Genomic DNA, 20,338 nt, shown 5'->3' with positions numbered 1-20,338 from the left:
TGGATTAAAGGAACAGCAAGCTGGGTTTGCTCATAGCACTCTCTCAGTGCAGTCTGAGGTCAAGAAGCTTCCCAACTTCTCACTCTCGGGGCAGCCCCTAAAGTAAGGACATGGCATTATCTTGCCAACTATGGCCACAGTTGGTTCCCACGGACATACAAGAAGTCAATGACAACATCACTCAACATGAGCCTATTGATCCCTGGCCTAGCCAGGGCAGAAGGCTCCTCCCAATCCTTTATACATACATTGCCTTCATCATCCACCACCTGGATCTGCCCAGAGTCACACAGCTTAACCACCGCTCCAATGGGGACATCGAATTCCCGTCCAGTTTTCAGGTCCATCCACACATAATCCCCCTGGAAGCAAAGAGAGAAGAGTTACTCAGGGCTGCAGAGGAAGGTTCAGTATCCCCTGGGATACAAGCTATTTAGGTGTTGTGCTCAGAGATTTGGTTTAGTCAAGGACTTGTCAGTGTGAAACTCATGACTGGACTTGAGGATCTTGAAGGTGTTTTCCAATCTAAGCCCTTCTGTGATACCAAAGCTATGGAAGCAAATACTTGGTGCAAGTCAAATTACTTCTCTGTAAACCACAAATCATCTCTCTGATAGATGCTCAGGAAGCCACTAACAAGGTCACAGCAGCTGAACCTGCTCTGCACAGGACACAGCTTCTGCATTATTCATTTCATGAGCCCAGGAGCGGTTGTCAGTCACAGGATACACCCAGTAAGTAGGTTACAGAGCAGGGACACAGGCAGATAATTCCACCCAGGTAGGGACTTCTGTCTGTGCAATGTACAAGGTCCTGTTTAGGACATGGTTTTGAGATCCAAAAGCCTTGGCTGGACACTTGTGGCACATTTTCTTCCCTGTAGGTGACCACTATCAAATAGACATTTCCCTGCTGAGGAGGCTGAAGGAAAGGGAATGACTGAAGAAAGGTTAAAAACACACCAAAGGGGTGGATGCATATCATAGAATCATGGAAGCAGGCAGGTTGGCAGAGAGCTCCAAGCTCAGCCAGCCCAACCTAGCACCCAGCCCTGCCCAAGCAACCAGACCATGGCACTAAGTGCCCCAGCCAGGCTTGGCTGCAACACCTCCAGCCACGGCCACTCCACCACCTCCCTGGGCAGCCCATTCCAGTGCAAATCACTCTCTCTGCCAGCAACTTCCTAACAACATCCAGCCTAGACCTGCCCTGCCACAGCTTCAGACTCTGTCCCCTTCTTCTCTTGCTGCTTGCCTGGCAGCAGAGCCCAACCCCACCTGGCTACAGCCTCCCTGCAGGCAGCTGCAGGCAGCAATCAGCTCTGCCCTGAGCCTCCTCTGCTGCAGGCTGCACACCCCCAGCTCCCTCAGCCTCTCCTCACAGGGCTGTGCTCCAGGCCCCTCCCCAGCCTTGCTGCCCTGCTCCAAACACCTTCCAGCACCTCAACAGCTCTCTGCAATTCAGGAGCCCACAACTGGACACAGCACTCCAGGGCTGGCCTGAGCAGTGCTGAGCACAGGGGCACAAGAACCTCCCTTGTCCTGCTGCCCACACTGCTCCTGAGCCAGCCCAGGATGCCATTGGCTCTGCTGCCCACCTGGGCACTGCTGCCTCAGCTTCAGCTCCTCTCTCCCAGCACCCCCAGGGCTCTCTCTGCCTGGCTGCTCTCAGCCACTCTGGCCCTAGCCTGTAGTGCTGCTTGGGGTTGTTGTGGCCAAAGTGTAAAACCCTGCCCTTGGCCTTCTTCAGCCTCATCCCCTTGGCCTCTGCCCTCCCATCCAGCCTGGCCAGGTCCCTCTGCAGGGCTCTCCTATCCTCCAACAGCTCCACAGCTGCTCCTAGCTTGGTGCCATCTGCAAACTGACTGCTGCTGGACTCAATGCCCTGCTCCAGATCAAGAAAGACACTTGATCCAAGACTCTCCAAACATGTCAGTGTTCAACACTCTTATCCTGCTCTAGGGTAGGGTGTCCCTGCCCATGGCAGGGGGGTTGGAAGTAGATGATCCTTGTGGTCCCTTCCAACCCTGACTGATTCTGTGCTCCAGTCTGCACAGCTCAGAACATGCATGCACAGGGAGGGTAACCTGATCCAGGTGCCAGCCAGAGAAGAGCCAGGTTGGCTGCTCAGCAGAAAGCCCTTCTGACATCTTAGCAGCTGCACAAAAAGCTGCTTTCCAGCAAGGAACGAAGCACTGCCATGCTGGTTTATGTGAAGCCCCCAGTTTTAACCAGCTGTAAAAGCAGCCTGCTCCATGTGAGAGCTGAGATCAAAAGAGAGGCTGCTCTTCTAGACCTGAACTGATACAGGCTCACCGCTAAGGCAGCTCCTGCCTCATGCACACAGACCTCATCTCCTCACATTGCTCTTCCCAAACACATCACAGTGCAGTTCTTAACACTGGTTGGGGGGGGGGGGGGGGGGAAAGGCAAGTCCTAAAGGGATGAGCTAAGCTGGTAAGCTCAGGAAGGTCTGGGGGGGTTAAGAAACAACATCACTTATTAGGAGTGTTGACCTATTTCCTCCCCTGGCTCTCACTCAGGCGATGGAAAGTGCTGCCAAGTCGCACTCCCTCCACTGATGCAAGCACATGGGAGCAGCCCCAAAGCAGCAGGTACCATCAGGGGCTTCAGGGAGACTGGGCTGCTTTGTGCCTTTGCCACCTTGGCCAGGCTGCCTTCTGAGCTGCATCACCTGCCTCACGCCTAGGCTAATGCAGTTTGTTTTCTGACGCACACCATGAGGTGCTGGAGGAGTCAGGATGCCACCAGACCCTGCACAGTACCACATGGACCAACTCTTCCAGCCACTGGGTGCTGGTGGCCTTCCAGATGCTCTGAGCAGACCCTCAGGACCTCCCAAGCTGTGGGCAGTAACAACCAAAGGGTGGTACAAGAGGAGGGAACACCAGGATGGGTGCTGGTGGCCTTCCAGACGCTCTGAGCAGACCCTCAGGACCTCCCAAGCTGTGGGCAGTAACAACCAAAGGGTGGTACAAGAGGAGGGAACACCAGGATGGGTGCTGGTGGCCTTCCAGATGCTCTGAGCAGACCCTCAGGACCCCACAAGCTGTGGGCAGTGACAACCAAAGGGTGGTGCAAGAGGAGGGAACACCAGGATGGGTGCTGGTGGCCTTCCAGATGCTCTGAGCAGACCCTCAGGACCCCACAAGCTGTGGGCAGAGACAAAGGGTGGTGCAAGAGGAGGGAACACCAGGATGGGTGCTGGTGGCCTTCCAGATGCTCTGAGCAGACCCTCAGGACCTCCCAAGCTGTGGGCAGAGACAAAGGGTGGTACAAGAGGAGGGAGCAGCCTGATGGGTGCTGGTGGCCTTCCAGATGCTCTGAGCAGACCCTCAGGACCCCACAAGCTGTGGGCAGAGACAAAGGGTGGTACAAGAGGAGGGAGCAGCCTGATGGGTGCAGACAGACACAAGACAGTTCCTGAGCAGGACCTTTGGGAGGCGTCTCCAGGTGCAAGGAGGTAGGAAGGTTGCACCACAGAGCAGCTACAGTGCTTGGGTACAGCGGAGGGCAAAGGCTTAGGAGGGAGGTGAGAGAAGCCTGCAGAAGGAGAACGAGGAGGATCCCAGCAAACAATGAGACCCATTTCAGAGTAGCCTGAGAGGTGCCAGCTGTGCTCAGAGCCTGCCCCCACCCTGTCTTACCGCCAGCATGGTGGTGGGCTTCAGGGCCTGGTTGACGTTGCGTAGCAGTGCCCATTTGCCCTGCTCTCTCTCCTGCTCTTCCACCACCTCAGCACATGGCTGCATGAAAACCACTCTCTTCCTCTTCATCATCTCCGAGTCCTTGCAGTGCTCTTTGTCCCTCTGTCTGCTTTTTAAGTGTATTCCAGCATGGGTGCCAGAGGGCTGCGGTCGGTCAGCTTCAGCCCCGCAGCACAACCACGCCTGCTGCTGGCAGGATGCTCTCTGACCTGACTCCAAAGTGTGGTAAAGAGCTCCTAGGAGAAAAACTTCCACACACCAGCCATGGTCTTCCTCCAGTGGCCAGCTAGCAAGCTTGCTCCACAGAACTGCTGCTGCTGCTGCTGCAGGAGCCTCACAGCACAGCAAACCACTTTGCTTCTCTTCGCTTCGCTTCTTGCAGTCTCTCCAGTCAGGGATGATTGGTGGTCAGGGAGCTGAAGCAAATCACTCAGCCTGCAGGAACTGCAGGACTAGGAGGAAACCTCTTCACTGCTCCCTGTTGCCCTCCTTCCTCAGTGGAACAGCAGCCTGCCAGCTTGAGGACTTGGAGCACAGAGCACCCTCAGGTGCATATTAATCCACCAATGCAGGCAGTCCCCATGCAGCACATGGCAGTTAATTAAGCTAATACCTTTACATACCAAATTAACCAAAGCGCAGTGGGAACTCAAAACCTGAGGCCATCTGCATTTGCTTTAAACTGATCACCCTGCAGTAGATCCATAGCCACTGAAATGTAAATAATTGAGTGGAAGGCAGCACCTCTGTGCCCATGGGGCTGGGGATGAAAAGGTGCTGAAGCTGAGGAGTGCGGCGAGAGCAAGGCTGCGCCGACTCCACGCCCAGCTGCTCGCCAGGTTCCACTTCTACAGCCTCTCACAGAGTCATTCCAGCTGGAAAAGACCCTCAGGATCACCAAGTCTCTCTCCCTCTCACCTTATGGGGTGTCTCATTGCCATGTCCCTCCTGGGGAGGCCTTATTGCTGCCTGAAACTACCTGAAACAACGCTGAAGTGAGGAGCGCGGGGAGAGCAAGGTTGCACTGACTCTACACACAGCTGCTCTCCAGGTCACAGAATCACAGAGTCAAGCAGGCTGGAAGAGAGCTCCAAGCTCATCCAGTCCAACCTAGCACCCAGCCCTGGCCAATCAACCAGACCATGGCACCAAGTGATGAGCCAGCTTGGAAAACAGCCTCTCTTCTGTATACATCAAGTAATACAGGCTGAGGGAGCTGGGGGTGTGCAGCCTGCAGCAGAGGAGGCTCAGGGCAGAGCTCATTGCTGCCTGCAGGGAGGCTGCAGCCAGGTGGGGTTGGGCTCTGCTGCCAGGCAAGCAGCAAGAGAAGAAGGGGACCGAGTCTGAAGCTGTGGCAGGGCAGGTCTAGGCTGGATGTTGTTAGGAAGTTGCTGGCAGAGAGAGTGATTGGCACTGGAATGGGCTGCCCAGGGAGGTGGTGGAGTGGCTGTGGCTGGAGGTGTTGCAGCCAAGCCTGGCTGGGGCACTTAGTGCCATGGTCTGGTTGGTTGGGCAGGGCTGGGTGCTAGGTTGGGCTGGCTGAGCTTGGAGCTCTCTGCCAGCCTGGTGGATTCTATGATTCTAAAGGAGCTAAGAAATAAATATTAATGCAGGTGGATTTATAACACAGCTGAGTGTGACTTTCTGCACTCATTAGCTGGTGCTTATTCTCCTTTTTAACTGAGTTATGAGGTGTGAGGGTAGGGCAGCTCAGGAGAGAACGATCTGGCTATTATGTTTTCAGGAGCTAGAAACAGACACTGAGTGACTGTGCTGCAGCACACCCTTCTGAGCAAAAGAAGACCCCAACAAAGGGTTGGACCCTCAGCTCAAAGCCAGCAGGAATTCAGGACATGGTTTAGTGGCCATGGAAATCATAGAGTCACAGAATGAGGCACTTAGTGCCATGGTCTGGTTGGTTGGGCAGGGCTGGGTGCTAGGTTGGGCTGGGTGAGCTTGGAGCTCTCTTCCTACCTGCCTGATTCTATGAACAACAGCAAAGTAACAGCATTAAGCCTCCTATCAGCATGCTTCTTTTTTTTGCTGAGGGAAGGTGCTGTACCTTAGGTGGGAAACAACTAAAGCTGCTCAGGACAATAAGGGGAGGGAGGTGCTGGAGGAAAACAAACCTTTAGCTGGCTGGCAGCCTGTCAGCAATGCCATCCGGTTCAGATTACAGCTCTCCAGGGTAACATTAGACTCTTCACTGCAGAGATAGAAGTATGAGCCCAAAGAGCCATGCTGGACCCTGGTCTGATGATTTACTGCACCTCTGCAGCAGCAGGCACAGCTGAGACCAAGGTCCTGCTGTGACACTGTGCACATGTACAGTGAAGGACAGTTCTTATCCTGGGGACAGAGCAAGCAGTGCAGCCTCAGCAAGTGTGCAGATGGCACCAAGCTGTGTGGCACAGTCACTTGCTAGAGGGCAGGGATCCAGTCAGAGGGACCTGGACTGGCTGCAGAGGTGTCCCCAGGCCAAGCCCATGACATTCAACAAAGCCAAGTGTGAGATCCTGCAGCTGGGTGGGTGCAATCCCAAGCACAGCTTCAGGCTGGGTGGGGAATGGCTGAGAGCAGCCCTGAGGAACAGGACCTGGGGTCTGGGCTGATGCAAAGCTCAAGAAGAGCCTGCAGTGGGAGTGCAGCCCAGACACAACCCTGTGCTGGGCTGCAGCAAGAGCAGTGTGGGCACAGGGCAAGGGAGGGGATTCTGCCCCTTGGCTCTGCTCTCCTCACACCCCACCTGCAGTCCTGGGGGCAGTTCTGCAGCCCCCAGCACAAGCAGGACATGGAAGTGTTGGAGCCAGCCCAGAGGAGGCCACCAAGATGCTGAGAGGGCTGCAGCAGCTCTGCTCTGAGCACAGGCTGAGAGAGTTGGGGCTGTGCAGCCTGGAGAGGAGAAGGCTTGGAGGAGACCTTAGAGTGGCCTTGCAGGATCTGAAGGGTGCTACAGGAGGGCTGGGGAGGGACTAGTGACAAGGTCTCATATGAGGAGGAGGAGGAATGGGTTTGAAGTGGCAGAGGAGAGACTGAAACTGGATGTGAGGAAGAAGTTGTTTGCAGTGAGGGTGGTGAGAGACTGGCACAGGTTGTCCAGGGAGGTTGTGGAGCACAGAATCACCCAATGTGATCTTTGATCCCATTCTGTGCTTCTGTCCTCCACAACCTCCCTGGAGGTGTTCAAGGCCAGGTTGGATGAGACCTTGAGCAACCTGTTCTAGTGGGAGCTGTCCCTGCTGACTACAGGGACTTAGACCACCTTTAAAGGTCCTTTCCATCCCAAACTAGTTCATGATAAAGAAGGTTGGCAGAGAGCTCCAGTCTCAGCCAGCCCAACCTAGCACCCAGCCCTGCCCAACCAACCAGACCATGGCACTAAGTGCCCCAGCCAGGCTTGGCTGCAACACCTCCAGCCACGGCCACTCCACCACCTCCCTGGGCAGCCCATTCCAATGCCAATCACTCTCTCTGCCAGCAACTTCCTAACAACATCCAGCCTAGACCTGCCCTGCCACAGCTTCAGACTCTGTCCCCTTCTTCTCTTGCTGCTTGCCTGGCAGCAGAGCCCAACCCCACCTGGCTACAGCCTCCCTGCAGGCAGCTGCAGGCAGCAATCAGCTCTGCCCTGAGCCTCCTCTGCTGCAGGCTGCACCCCCCCAGCTCCCTCAGCCTCTTCTCACAGGGCTCTGCTCCAGGCCCCTCCCCAGCCTTGCTGCCCTGCTCCAAACACCTTCCAGCACCTCAACACCTCTCTGCAATTCAGGAGCCCACAGCTGGACACAGCACTGCAGGGGTGGCCTGAGCAGTGCTGAGCACAGGGGCACAAGAACCTCCCTTGTCCTGCTGCCCACACTGCTCCTGAGCCAGCCCAGGATGCCATTGGCTCTGCTGCCCACCTGGGCACTGCTGCCTCAGCTTCAGCTCCTCTCTGCCAGCACCCCCAGGGCCCTCTCTGCCTGGCTGCTCTCAGCCACTCTGGCCCCAGCCTCTAGTGCTGCTTGGGGTTGTTGTGGCCAAAGTGCAGAACCCTGCCCTTGGCCTTCTTCAGTCTCATCCCCTTGGCCTCTGCCCACCCATCCAGCCTGGCCAGGTCCCTCTGCAGGGCTCTGCTACCCTCCAACAGCTGCACAGCTGCTCCTAGCTGGGTGTCATCTGCAAACCGACTGCTGCTGGACTCACTGCCCTGCCCCAGATCATCAGTGAAGCTGTTGCACATGATGGATGCAATCAGGTCTGCAGGGTGACAATCCAGCACGGTGCCAAGAGGCTCAGCTCCCAGCGATGTTTGACCTCAGCCTTGGCTTTTGGCAAAGAGCTGCTTGTTGACTGTTTTGGACCTCTGGGGCTCAGGAGTGGGTTTTAAGGATAGAGACAAAGAGGGAGAGAGAAGATTTAATCTGTGATTGCTGCAGCATTACCATCAGGGGCGAAGTGGAGCCTCGGGCAATCCGGTGACGTTCCAAGCAGATTAGGCTGGCCCCGGGCGTCACCCACCCAAATGCCTCGCCAGAGCACTGCGTGGAAGGTCTCACACGAAAAAGCTGATGGTCACACTCGGGATGGGATTGAACAATCTGCTAAGCAGCAGAAGTGGAGCAGGAAATGAGGACTGAGCCCTTCAGCCCCGTGACAGGGTCCTGTCCTAAATGCAGATGGAAGAAAGCCAAAGGAAGAGGACAGAGGGATCAGAAGATGCACAGAGCTGGAAGCCAGAGAGGGGCAAAATATCATCAGGAGGAATTAGAGGGTTTAGGGTGGGAGCATCTAATTTAGTACCGGGGGACTAAGACCTGCTCCTTCGATTGCTGGGAGCAGAGAGGTTGTTCTGGGAGCTCTGGCAGGGGGAGGATGAGAAGATCTTTCGAGGTCACTGCCAGCCCCTGACATGCTGTGGTCCTCTGATGCTCTCAGGGTATAGAATCACAGACTCATGGAATGGTTTAGGTTAGAAGGGACCTTAAGAGATCAACTAGTTTGAACTGACATGAGCAGGGAAACCTTCTGCTAGATCAGGTTGCTCGAAGTCAAGTCCAGCCTGGCCTTGAAAACTCCAGGGATGGAGCATCCACTTCTCTGGGCAGCCTGTTCCACTGCCTCAGCACCTCCACAGTAAAGAGTTTCTTCCTTACATCTAATCTAAGCCTGTCCTCTTTCAGCTTAAAGTCATTGCCCCTTGTCCTGTCACTGCAGTCTGTGAGAAATGGACCCTCCCCACCTCTCTCGAGGGTCTCCTTTAGGTATTAAAAGGTCTGCCCAGAGCCTCATCCAGACTGAACAACCACAACTCTCTCAGGATGTCCTCACAGAAGAGAGATTTCAGCCCCTGGTCATTTCTGGGACCTCCTATGGACCTGTTCCAATTGGTCCATGCCCCTCCTGTGCTGAGGACTCCAGAGCTGGACCCAGCACTGCAAGTGAGGTCTCAGCAGAATGGAGCAGAGGGGCAGAATCTCCTTCCTCCAACTGCTTTGGATGCAGCCCTGGATGCAGATGGCTTATGGGCTGCAAGTCCTCACTGCTTTTCACCCAAGCCCTTCTCCTCAAGGTTGCTCTCTATCTGTTCAGCACCCAGCCTGTATCTGGGGCTGCATCAAGCCAGGTGCAGGATCATAGAATCAAGCAGATTGGAAGAGACCTCCAAGCTTATCCAGTCCAACCTAGCACCCAGCCCTGTCCAACCAGCTGGAAAACTTCCCAAAAGGCTGCTAGTGGTGGGTCTCTCTGAGAGAAGAGGTGAACCATCCACAGAGCTCTGCTGTAGGCTCCCAGCAGCACAGGACCAGCCCCATCTGCTGTAACTCTCTGGCATTGCCAAGTGCCTCAGGAGGTTTGCTGCTGGTGATTTCCCCAGGGACTGCAACTGAGCTTCCATGCTAACAGTGCCCCCATGCAGGGTGAGCAGTGGCAGAGCGTGTGTCTAACTCAGACTTAGAATCACAGAACTATAGGATCAAGCAGGCTGGAAGAGAGCTCCAAGCTCAGCCAGCCCAGCCTAGCACCCAGCCCTGCCCAACCAACCAGACCATGGCACTAAGTGCCCCAGCCAGGCTTGGCTGCAACACCTCCAGCCACGGCCACTCCACCACCTCCCTGGGCAGCCCATTCCAATGCCAATCACTCTCTCTGCCAGCAACTTCCTAACAACATCCAGCCTAGACCTGCCCTGCCACAGCTTCAGACTCTGTCCCCCTCTTCTCTTGCTGCTTGCCTGGCAGCAGAGCCCAACCCCACCTGGCTACAGCCTCCCTGCAGGCAGCTGCAGGCAGTTAAGCCCCCACTGCTCTGCCCTGGATGCAGATGCTCTTTGGCTTCAAGCACCTCCCTAATGGGAGAAGGCTGCCTGCCTGCCTCACACCACATCCAGCCATTTTATGGGGTCGAGGGGCAGTAAAAGGCCTCTCCAGAGTGATTTGTAGGCAATGAAAATGCAATGTGTGACCTTCAGAGTCGTTTAGCAGCAGTGGTGGTGGCAATAAAACGCCTGGCTGGGTGGCAGGAGCTGCACACACACTGCTCAGGCTGTGCTCACACTGCCTGCACTAAAGGCTCCCCAGCAGTGCTGTGCACATCTCTGCCCAGGCTCTGCCCCACACGAGGGTTTTCCCAGGCTTCAGAAGACAAGAAGCACCTGGCCTTTGCTTCTGAAGAAGGGAAAAGGGTGGAGGCCACCCAGAGTTGCTCTAGGAAAAAGATGGAGGCCATCCACAGTCTCTCTAAGAGAATAGGTGGAGGTCATCCACAGCTTCTCTTGGGAAAGGATGGAGGCCATCCAGAGCTTCTCTAGGAAAAGAATGGAGAACATCCACTGTTTCTCTAAGGAAATGAATGGATGCTATCCAGAGTTCCTCTAAGGAAAAGGATGGAGATTATCCAGAGTTTCTCTAGGAAAAGGATGGAGGCCATCCAGAGTTTCTCTGGGAAAAGAATGGAGGCCATCCAGAGTTTCTCTAGGAAAAGGATTGAGGCCATCCAGAGTTTCTCTAAGGAAAAGGATGGAGGCCATCCAGAGTTTCTCTAAGGAAAAGGATTGAGGCCATCCAGAGTTTCTCTGGGAAAAGGATTGAGGCCATCCAGAGTTTCTCTAAGGAAAAGGATGGAGACCATCCAGAGTTTCTCTGGGAAAAAGATTGAGGGAATCCATAGTTTCTTTAAGGAAAAGGGTGGAGGCCATCCAGAGTTGCTCTAAGGAAAAGGATTGAGGGCATCCAGAGTTTCTCCAGGAAAAAAGATGGAGGCCATCCAGAACTTCTCTAGAAGAAGCATGGACAACATCCACTGTTTCTCTAAGGAAATGAATGGAGGCCACCCAGAGTTCCTCTAAGGAAAAGGATGGAGGCCATCCAGAGTTCCTCTAAGGAACAGGATGGAGGCCATCCAGAATTCCTCTAAGGAAAAAGGATGAGGTTATCCAGAGTTTCTCTAGGAAAAGGATGGAGGCCATCCACAGTTTCTCTAACAATGGAGGCTATTCAAACTTTCTCTAGGAAAAGGAAGGAGGCCATCCACATTTTCCCTAGGTAAAGGATGGAGGTCATCTACAGTTTCCCTAGGCTAAAGAAGGAGGCCACCCAGAGTTTCCCCAGGAAAAAGATGTGGTCCATCCACTTCTTGATAACGGAGTTTGGGGGTGGGTCAATAAGTCTGTCTCATGTAGGGCATGCAGATGGATGTGCAAGGTGAAGGCCCTGCCCAAGGACCACAGAGGGTAGCCTCCTAACTTCACAACCTGCATGCCTAGGGCAGAGTGGGCAAAGCTGCAGAGAGACTTCTTTAAGAGGCTCTTGCAGGCCAAAACCAAGGCACAGCATCTGAAACCAGCAGGGTCTGGGTTCAGCAGAGGCACCTGAGGTGTGTGGGACACCTGGAGAGGTAAAGCAGCTGGACAAGTGCTTAGACAGGAACAGAACAGGACAGAACAGGACAGAACCAATTAGGCAGGTTGGCAGAGAGCTCCAAGCTCAGCCAGCCCAACCTAGCACCCAGCCCTGCCCAACCAACCAGACCATGGCACTAAGTGCCCCAGCCAGGCTTGGCTGCAACACCTCCAGCCACGGCCACTCCACCACCTCCCTGGGCAGCCCATTCCAATGCCAATCACTCTCTCTGCCAGCAACTTCCTAACAACATCCAGCCCAGACCTGCCCTGGCACAGCTTCAGACTCTGTCCCCTTCTTCTCTTGCTGCTTGCCTCAGGCCCCTCCCCAGCCTTGCTGCCCTGCTCCAAACACCTTCCAGCACCTCAACAGCTCTCTGCAATTCAGGAGCCCACAGCTGGACACAGCACTGCAGGGGTGGCCTGAGCAGTGCTGAGCACAGGGGCACAAGAACCTCCCTTGTCCTGCTGCCCACACTGCTCCTGAGCCAGCCCAGGATGCCATTGGCTCTGCTGCCCACCTGGGCACTGCTGCCTCAGCTTCAGCTGCTCCTAGCTTGGTGCCATCTGCAAACTCACTGCTGCTGGACTCAATCCCCTGCTCCAGATCATCACTAAAGATACTGAACAGGACTGTGCCCAGCACTGATCCCTGAGGCACACCACTGGTGCCAGCTGCCAGCTGCATGTGGCACCATTCACCACCACTCTCTGGGCCCAGCCCTCCAGCCAGCTCTTGACCCATACCAGAGTCAATCTGTCCCAGCCAGGAGCTGCAGCTGTGCCAGGAGCCTGTCATGGCAGACATTCTTATGAAGAGCAACTGAGGGAGCCAGGGATGGTTAGATTGAGGAAGAGGAGGCTGAGGAGAGACCTCACTGTTGTCTACAGCTACCTGAAGGGACATCGTGGAGAGGCTGTTGCTGGTCTCTTCTCACAGCTAATGGAGACAGAAGAAGGGGGAATGGCCTCAGGCTGAGGCTGGGCAGGTTTACATTGGTCATTAGGAAAATGCTTTTCATGGAGAGAGTGGTCAGGGGCTGGAATGAGCTGCCCAGGGAGCTCAACCCTGGGGGTACTTAAGGGTGGTTTGGAGGTGGTGCTTAGGGATATGGCTTAAGGTGAATCTTGCAGAGTAGGGTTCTAGGTTGGACTCAGTGACCCTGAGAGGCTTTGCCAACCTGGATGCTTCTGTGATTCTGTGGCTGACATGAGCTGCCCCTGGATGTGTTTAAGGATGGTTTGGATGTGGTGCTCAGGGATGTGGTTTAAGGGTGGTCTGGATGTCTTTAAGGGTGGTCTGGATGTGGTGCTTAGGGATATGGCTTAAAGTGAATCTTGCAGAGTAGGGTTCTAGTTTGGACTTGGTGATCCTGAGGGGCTTTGCCCACCTGGATGTTGCTGAGATTCTGTGGCTGGGATGAGCTGCCCAGGGAGGTGTTGGAGTCACCCACCCTGGATGTGTTTCAGGGTGGTTTGGTTGTGGTACTTAGGGACATGGTTTAAGGGTGGTCTGGATGTGGTGCTTAGGGACATGGTTTAAGGGTGGTCTGGATGTGGTGCTCAGGGACATGGTTTAAGGGGGGTCTGGATGTGTTTAAGGATGGTTGGGATGTGGTGCTCAGGAATATGGTTTAAGGGGGGTCTGGATGTGTTTCAGGGTGGTTGGGATGTGGTGCTTAGGGATATGGTTTAAGGGGGGGTCTGGATGTGTTTAAGGGTGGTTGGGAAGTGGTGCTTAGGGACATGGTTTAAGGATGGTTTGGATGTGGTGCTCAGGGATATGGTTTAAGGAGGGTCTGGATGTGTTTAAGGGTGGTTGGGATGTGGTACTTAGGGCCATGGCTTAAGGGGGGTCTGGATGTGGTGCTCAGGGATATGGTTTAAGGGGGGTCTGGATGTGTTTCAGAGTGGTTTGGATGTGGTGCTTAGGGCTATGGTTTAAGGGGGGTCTGGATGGGGTGCTCAGGGATATGGTTTAAGGGAGGGTCTGGATGTGTTTAAGGATGGTTGGGATGTGGTGCTCAGGAATATGGTTTAAGGGTGGTTGGGATGTGGTGCTCAGGGATATGGTTTAAGGGGGGTCTGGATGTGTTTAAGGGTGGTTTGGATGTGGTGCTTAGGGCCATGGTTTAAGGGGGGTCTGGATGTGGTGCTCAGGGATATGGTTTAAGGGTGGTCTGGATGTCTTTAAGGGTGGTTTGGATGTTGTGCTTAGGGCTATGGTTTAAGGTGAATCCTGCAGAGTAGGGTTCTAGGCTGGACTTGGTGATCCTGAGGGGCTTCTCCAGCCTGGGTGTTGCTGTGATTCTGTGCATCCAAAGCAGTCAGGGTTACATTTCAGACAGGCTAGGACTGAAGGGCATCTCCGCACAGGGGCTGCGACCTCTCGCTCTACCTTAGTTTGACCTCCTGCCACTCATATTCCGCAGCCATGCTGCTGGGAGTGCACCCCCCCAGCCTCCAGCTTCATTTTCTACAGCCAGCCACCAGCCCAGCACTTCAGTTGCCCATAAATCTGACGAGGAGGATTCGAAGCAAAGAGCTGTTAAAATGCCAAGCTATGTCTGCAGCTAGCGAACGCCTGCCGTCGCTTCATGCTTCCATCTATATGCAAATGTGCCCTTTGCTTGCCTTCTGCTGGACTGCTCACTGCTGCCTTACAGCTACCCAGGGAAGCCTCAGGCTCATAGATCAGACAGATATGGGGCATAAAAGGGAGAAGACTTCAATTATTCAGTGGTTATGGGAAGGAGAATCCGAGCGGCGGATTTGCACTGCGCTTTGGGTAGTAACAGCACTGCAGATCAGCCCTGGGATGAACCTACAACCACCTCGGGTTTGTGTCCCCTCCCTCTCCTCCTTGCTATGGTGGAGTTGCTGTGCCTGGAGGTGTTCAAGAAAAGACTGGATGAGGCACTCGGTGCCATGGTCTAGTTGAATGGATAGGGCTGGGTGCTAGGTTGGGCTGGCTGAGCTTGGAGCTCTCTTCCAACCTGGTTGATTCTATGACCCCATGATTCTAACAGTGAATCACTTAGCAGAGCTGAGTGCATAACATACACTAAGACCTCAAACAGTGCATTGCCTGCTCCAGGTAGAACCAGGGAACTCAGAGAGATCAGGTAGGAGGTGTCTGGGAAAGAGTTAGAGAATCATAGGATCAAGCAGGTTGGCAGAGAGCTCCAAGCTCAGCCAGCCCAACCTAGCACCCAGCCCTGCCCAACCAACCAGACCATGGCACTAAGTGCCCCAGCCAGGCTTGGCTGCAACACCTCCAGCCACAGCCACTCCACCACCTCCCTGGGCAGCCCATTCCAATGCCAATCACTCTCTCTGACAGCAACTTCCTAACAACATCCAGCCTAGACCTGCCCTGCCACAGCTTCAGACTCTGTCCCCTTCTTCTCTTGCTGCTTGCCTGGCAGCAGAGCCCAACCCCACCTGGCTACAGCCTCCCTGCAGGCAGCTGCAGGCAGCAATCAGCTCTGCCCTGAGCCTCCTCTGCTGCAGGCTGCACCCTCCCAGCTCCCTCAGCCTCTCCTCACAGGGCTCTGCTCCAGGCCCCTCCCCAGCCTTGCTGCCCTGCTCCAAACACCTTCCAGCACCTCAACAGCTCTCTGCAATTCAGGAGCCCACAACTGGACACAGCACTCCAGGGGTGGCTTGAGCAGTGCTGAGCAGAGGGGAACAAGAACCTCCCTTGTCAGAGAACCATAAAATCAAGCAGGTGGGAAGAGACCTCCAAGCTCATCCAGTCCAACCTAGCACCCAGCCCTATCCAGTCAACCAGACCATGGCACTAAGTGCCTCATGCAGGCTTTTCTTGAACACCTGCTGGCCACACTGCTCCTGATCCAGGCCAGGATGCCATTGGCTCTCTTGGCCACAAGATGATCTCAAAGGTCTTCTCCAGCCTGGTTAATTCTGTGATTCTGTCAGTTTTGGGAGCATGCTTTATTCCCCAGCAGATAAGTGGCCTTGATTTCTGCTGCTCTGGCCCAGCAGCAGGAAGTTTGCAGCACTGGGAAACCCTGGGATTAGCATCAGGTTACATGAGGGCTGCCTACAGGAGGGAGAGGATGGAGCTGGCACAACCAGGCACCTAGTGAGCAGCAAACATTGGTTGTTTGCCACTGGGATAATGGTGGCCTCAGCAACAGCCTTTGCCTGGAGCAGTGATGTGCCCCTCAGCAGGCTGAGTGGCCATCTGCAGCCAGGGCCACCACACCCTCCTGGTCTCCTTTCCAGCTCTAAAAACAACTCTGCTTTAAATGCAAGAGCAGGAATGAGAGCATGCAGAGCCAAAGGGACTCGTCAGGCTGCCAAGGCAGGGATTTTGGAAGCTCTGCTTCTGCATCTTCCCTTGCTTTGTGCATGGAAATGGACTTGTCAGGAGCAATTTGCAGGAGACTGAAGCTGATGAGTTTGGCTCCCTGCAGGTCCCTGCTGGGGGAACAATATTGGCTTTTCTTCTGAGTTACTGGGTGGAAGACACTGGGAAGAAGCTCTCTGTGCATTCTGCTCCTTGCTTGGAGCCAGCCCCTGAGGGACATCCTACTGAGGACTGTTTGGATGGGAGAGTGGAAGGGCTGCAATGCACTGGGCTCAGCTTCAAAATCCCTGGATTTACACTTGGATAAGGAGAGGAAAACCAAGCTGCAGGGGCCAAAAGCTCTGTGCTGGTCTGTCCTAGGTGATGATGTACTACTGTGGACAGTTCTGGAGCCCCCAGCACAAGGCCAAGTGTAAGGTCCTGCACCTGGGTGGGTCCAATCCCAAGCACAGCTCCAGGCTGGGTGGGGAATGGCTGAGAGCAGCCCTGAGGAACAGGACCTGGGGGTCTGGGGTGATGCAAAGCTCAATAAGAGCCTGCAGTGTGAGTGCAGCCCAGACACAACCCTGTGCTGGGCTGCAGCAAGAGCAGTGTGGGCACAGGGCAAGGGAGGGGATTCTGCCCCTTGGCTCTGCTCTCCTCACACCCCACCTGCAGTCCTGGGGGCAGTTCTGCAGCCCCCAGCACAAGCAGCACATGGAAGTGTTGGAGCCAGTGCAGAGGAGGCCACCAAGATGCTGAGAGGGCTGCAGCAGCTCTGCTCTGAGCACAGGCTGAGAGAGTTAGGGCTGTGCAGCCTGGAGAGGAGAAGGCTTGGAGGAGAGCTTGGAGTGGCCTTGCAGGATCTGCAGGGGGCTGCAGGAGGGCTGGGGAGGGACTATTGACAAGGTCTCATATGAGGAGGAGGAGGAGGAATAGGTTTGAAGTGGCAGAGGGAAGACTGAAAGTGGATGTGAGGAAGTTGTTTGCAGTGAGGGTGGTGAGACACTGGCACAGGTTGAGGGAGGTGAGACACTGGCACAGGTTGAGGGAGGTGAGACACTGGCACAGGTTGAGGGTGGTGAGACACTGGCACAGGTTGAGGGAGGTGAGACACTGGCACAGGTTGAGGGTGGTGAGACACTGGCACAGGTTGCCCAGGGAGGTTGTGGAGCACAGAATCACCCAATGTGATCATTGATCACATTCTGTACTTCTGTCCTCCACAACCTCCCTGAAGGTGTTCAAGGCCAGGTTGGATGAGACCCTGAGCAACCTGTTCTAGTGGGAGCTGTCCCTGCTGACTGCAGGGACTAGACCAATTCTAAAGGTCCTTTCCAAGCCAAACCATTTCATGATTCTGTGATGAAAGCTCTGCAAAGGATGAATTCAGGGGGTGCCAGGAGTGGGGGGAATGGAGCAAAGGTGGAGGTGGGGAGAGTGAGGCTGGAGGTGAGGAGGAAGTTGTTGAGCAGGAGAGAGGTGAGAGGCTGGACTGGGTTGCCCAGGGAGGTGGTTGAGGCCCCATGGCTGGAGGTGTTTGAGGCCAGGCTGGCTGAGGCTGTGTGCAGCCTGCTCTAGGGTAGGGTGTCCCTGGGCATGGCAGGGGGTTGGCACTGGCTGCTCCTTATGCTCCCTTCCAGCCCTGCCTGATTCTATCATTAGAGCAGTACAGAAGCCTGACCTAGCAGATGAACCACAGAGAGGTAAGCTCCATCAAAGAGACCTCAGTGGCAGCCTGCAGTGAGAGCATCCTGACAGAGCTCTTATCAGGCATTTCTTAGCCCCACCAGTGTTATTCTGAGGAGATGAATTTCTTCACTTAAATTTCCACACCCATTTTCCTTGGCACTGCTAACTGCATCACTCAGGCCAAACTCTCTGTGTCTCTTGGAAGAACTTATCTCCCCTTCCAAAGTGCAGCCTGGTTTTGGTGGGCCACAGCTCCTTACAGCAGGTCATGGCAGCACTGTAGAAAGCATTTCAGTTGCACTTTTAGACCTCTGCCATTCCTTCCACCCCAGAAGCTATCATAGAATCAAGCAGGCTGGAAGAGAGCTCCAAGCTCAGCCAGCCCAACCTAGCACCCAGCCCTGCCCAACCAACCAGACCATGGCACTAAGTGCCCCAGCCAGGCTTGGCTGCAACACCTCCAGCCACAGCCACTCCACCACCTCCCTGGGCAGCCCATTCCAATGCCAATCACTCTCTCTGCCAGCAACTTCCTCACAACATCCAGCCTAGACCTGCCCTGGCACAGCTTCAGACTCTGTCCCCTTCTTCTCTTGCTGCTTGCCTGGCAGCAGAGCCCAACCCCACCTGGCTACAGCCTCCCTGCAGGCAGCTGCAGGCAGCAATCAGCTCTGCCCTGAGCCTCCTCTGCTGCAGGCTGCACCCCCCCAGCTCCCTCAGCCTCTCCTCACAGGGCTGTGCTCCAGGCCTCTCCCCAGCCTTGCTGCCCTGCTCCAAACACCTTCCAGCACCTCAACACCTCTCTGCAATTCAGGAGCCCACAACTGGACACAGCACTGCAGGGGTGGCCTGAGCAGTGCTGAGCACAGGGGCACAAGAACCTCCCTTGTCCTGCTGCCCACACTGCTCCTGAGCCAGCCCAGGATGCCATTGGCTCTGCTGCCCACCTGGGCACTGCTGCCTCAGCTTCAGCTCCTCTCTGCCAGCACCCCCAGCTCCCTCTCTGCCTGGCTGCTCTCAGCCACTCTGGCCCCAGCCTGCAGTGCTGCTTGGGGTTGCTGTGGCCAAAGTGCAGAACCCTGCCCTTGGCCTTGTTCAGTCTCATCCCCTTGGCCTCTGCCCACCCACCCAGCCTGGCCAGGTCCCTCAGCTCTTGGTACATTACAGACTGGCACCATGTGAGTTCCTGCCCAATTGCAGCCTAAAGCACACTTGTCAAGACAGACACAGACATGAAGCAAGACTGTTGGTTAGGTCTACAGATACCTGGAAGGAGGTTGTGGAGAGCTTGGTGCTGGTCTCTTTTCACAGGGAATTAGTGATAGAACAAGAGGGAATGGCCTGAAGCTGCCACTGGGTAGCTTTAGACTGGATATTAGGAAAACTTTTCACCCAGCAAGAATGGTCAGGCACTGGAACGGGCTGGGAGTCATCACCTCTGGATGTGTTTGAAAGTGGTTTGGATGTGGGCTCAGGGCAGAGCTCATTGCTGTCTACAACTACCTGAAGGGAGGCTGTAGCCAGGTGGGGTTGGGCTCTGCTGCCAGGCAAGCAGCAACAGAACAAGGGGACAGAGTCTGAAGCTGTGGCAGGGCAGGTCTAGGCTGGATGTTGTTAGGAAGTTGCTGGCAGAGAGTGTGATTGGCATTGGAATGGGCTGCCCAGGGAGGTGGTGGAGTGGCCGTGGCTGGAGGTGTTGCAGCCAAGCCTGGCTGGGGCACTTAGTGCCATGGTCTGGTTGGTTGGGCAGGGCTGGGTGCTAGGTTGGGCTGGCTGAGCTTGGAGCTCTCTCCCAACCTGCTTGGTTCTGTGATTCTCTTAGTCCTCAAGGCAGGCACTAGGCTGTTTTATCCTGCTGTGTATCCTTAGCTCCCATGCAGCTTCTGGGCCACCCCAGATGAGAAAATAGAAGTGGAACATTGCTGGAGGCTAATCTGGACTACACACACGAGAGCAATGATTCCCTCTAAGCCAATCAAGGATTAAGGCTAATGAGCATCTCTGCATCTTGTACCAGGCCTTTTAGGGAAATAGGATAAAAATAGCCTCACTTGACCCTTCCCCCCCAAAATAAAGCACCCTTGGCCCTTTGCAGGGTGGAATAACATTGGAAGTGCTGAAGAGAGGAATGCTTCCCTTACCTGTCGTAGAATGACCATGGCTCCTGTGTAAACACATCAGCAACCACCAGCAATGGACCTGGACCAAAAGAAAGCAGCCATTAGGGACCTGACCTCTTGAGTTTTAGAGCCCAGCTCGGGCACCATCCCAACCCTTAGAGGAACAGCTGCAGCCCCCGGGGTGTGCCTAGAAGACGAGAGGCACTTAAACCACCCAGGCTCTGCTAATGGTAATTCCAGACAGCCAGAGACAATCCTCTAATGCATCCAGATTAATCCCTGCACCCTGGTGAATGAGAAGGGGCCTGGAGGTTGTTTATGCAAGGAATATTTTGTCAACTGAGTCCTAGAAAGTTATCCAAGGATTAACCTGGCAAACAGACTGATGCTGCTTACACCGCGCGTGGCATCGGGTCCCGTGGTGTGCATTAGAGCGCAGGCAGAAGGGCAGCCCTGCCCTCACAGCCCCTGGGGCAGGGCAGCTCAGCTTGGAAGCACAGAAGCAGCCTGGTTGGAAAAGCCTCTCAGGTCCATCAAGTCCAACCTAGAACCCTACTCTACAAGATTCATCTTAAACCATAGCCCTAAGCACTTCAAACCACCCTTAA

At 54.9% G+C, this 20,338-nt stretch overlaps 1 protein-coding gene across 4 annotated transcripts in view; it reads right to left on the bottom strand.

Moving 5' to 3' along the window:
• MYO7A (myosin VIIA) overlaps nucleotides 1-20,338 on the bottom strand; it is a 131,849-nt gene that overhangs the window by 86,680 nt on the left and 24,831 nt on the right. For 3 of the 4 annotated variants that reach the window (XM_064168555.1, XM_064168544.1, XM_064168572.1), the window contains exons 2-3: nucleotides 19,752-19,809; nucleotides 249-362 (exon numbers count right to left, since the gene is read on the bottom strand). In XM_064168555.1, the coding sequence (XP_064024625.1) occupies nucleotides 249-362; nucleotides 19,752-19,769 (132 nt within the window). In that variant the 5' untranslated portion in view covers nucleotides 19,770-19,809. Of the gene's footprint in view, nucleotides 1-248; nucleotides 363-5,856; nucleotides 5,934-19,751; nucleotides 19,810-20,338 lie in introns of all 4 variants that reach the window. The other variant, XM_064168565.1, reaches the window with a different exon arrangement.

This window comes from Pogoniulus pusillus, chromosome 3 (genome assembly GCF_015220805.1).
Source record: "Pogoniulus pusillus isolate bPogPus1 chromosome 3, bPogPus1.pri, whole genome shotgun sequence".
Classification (NCBI taxonomy): Eukaryota; Metazoa; Chordata; class Aves; order Piciformes; family Lybiidae; genus Pogoniulus; species Pogoniulus pusillus.
The sequence above is the reverse complement of the archived record's forward strand: the minus strand, read 5'-3'. Positions and strand labels throughout refer to the sequence as shown.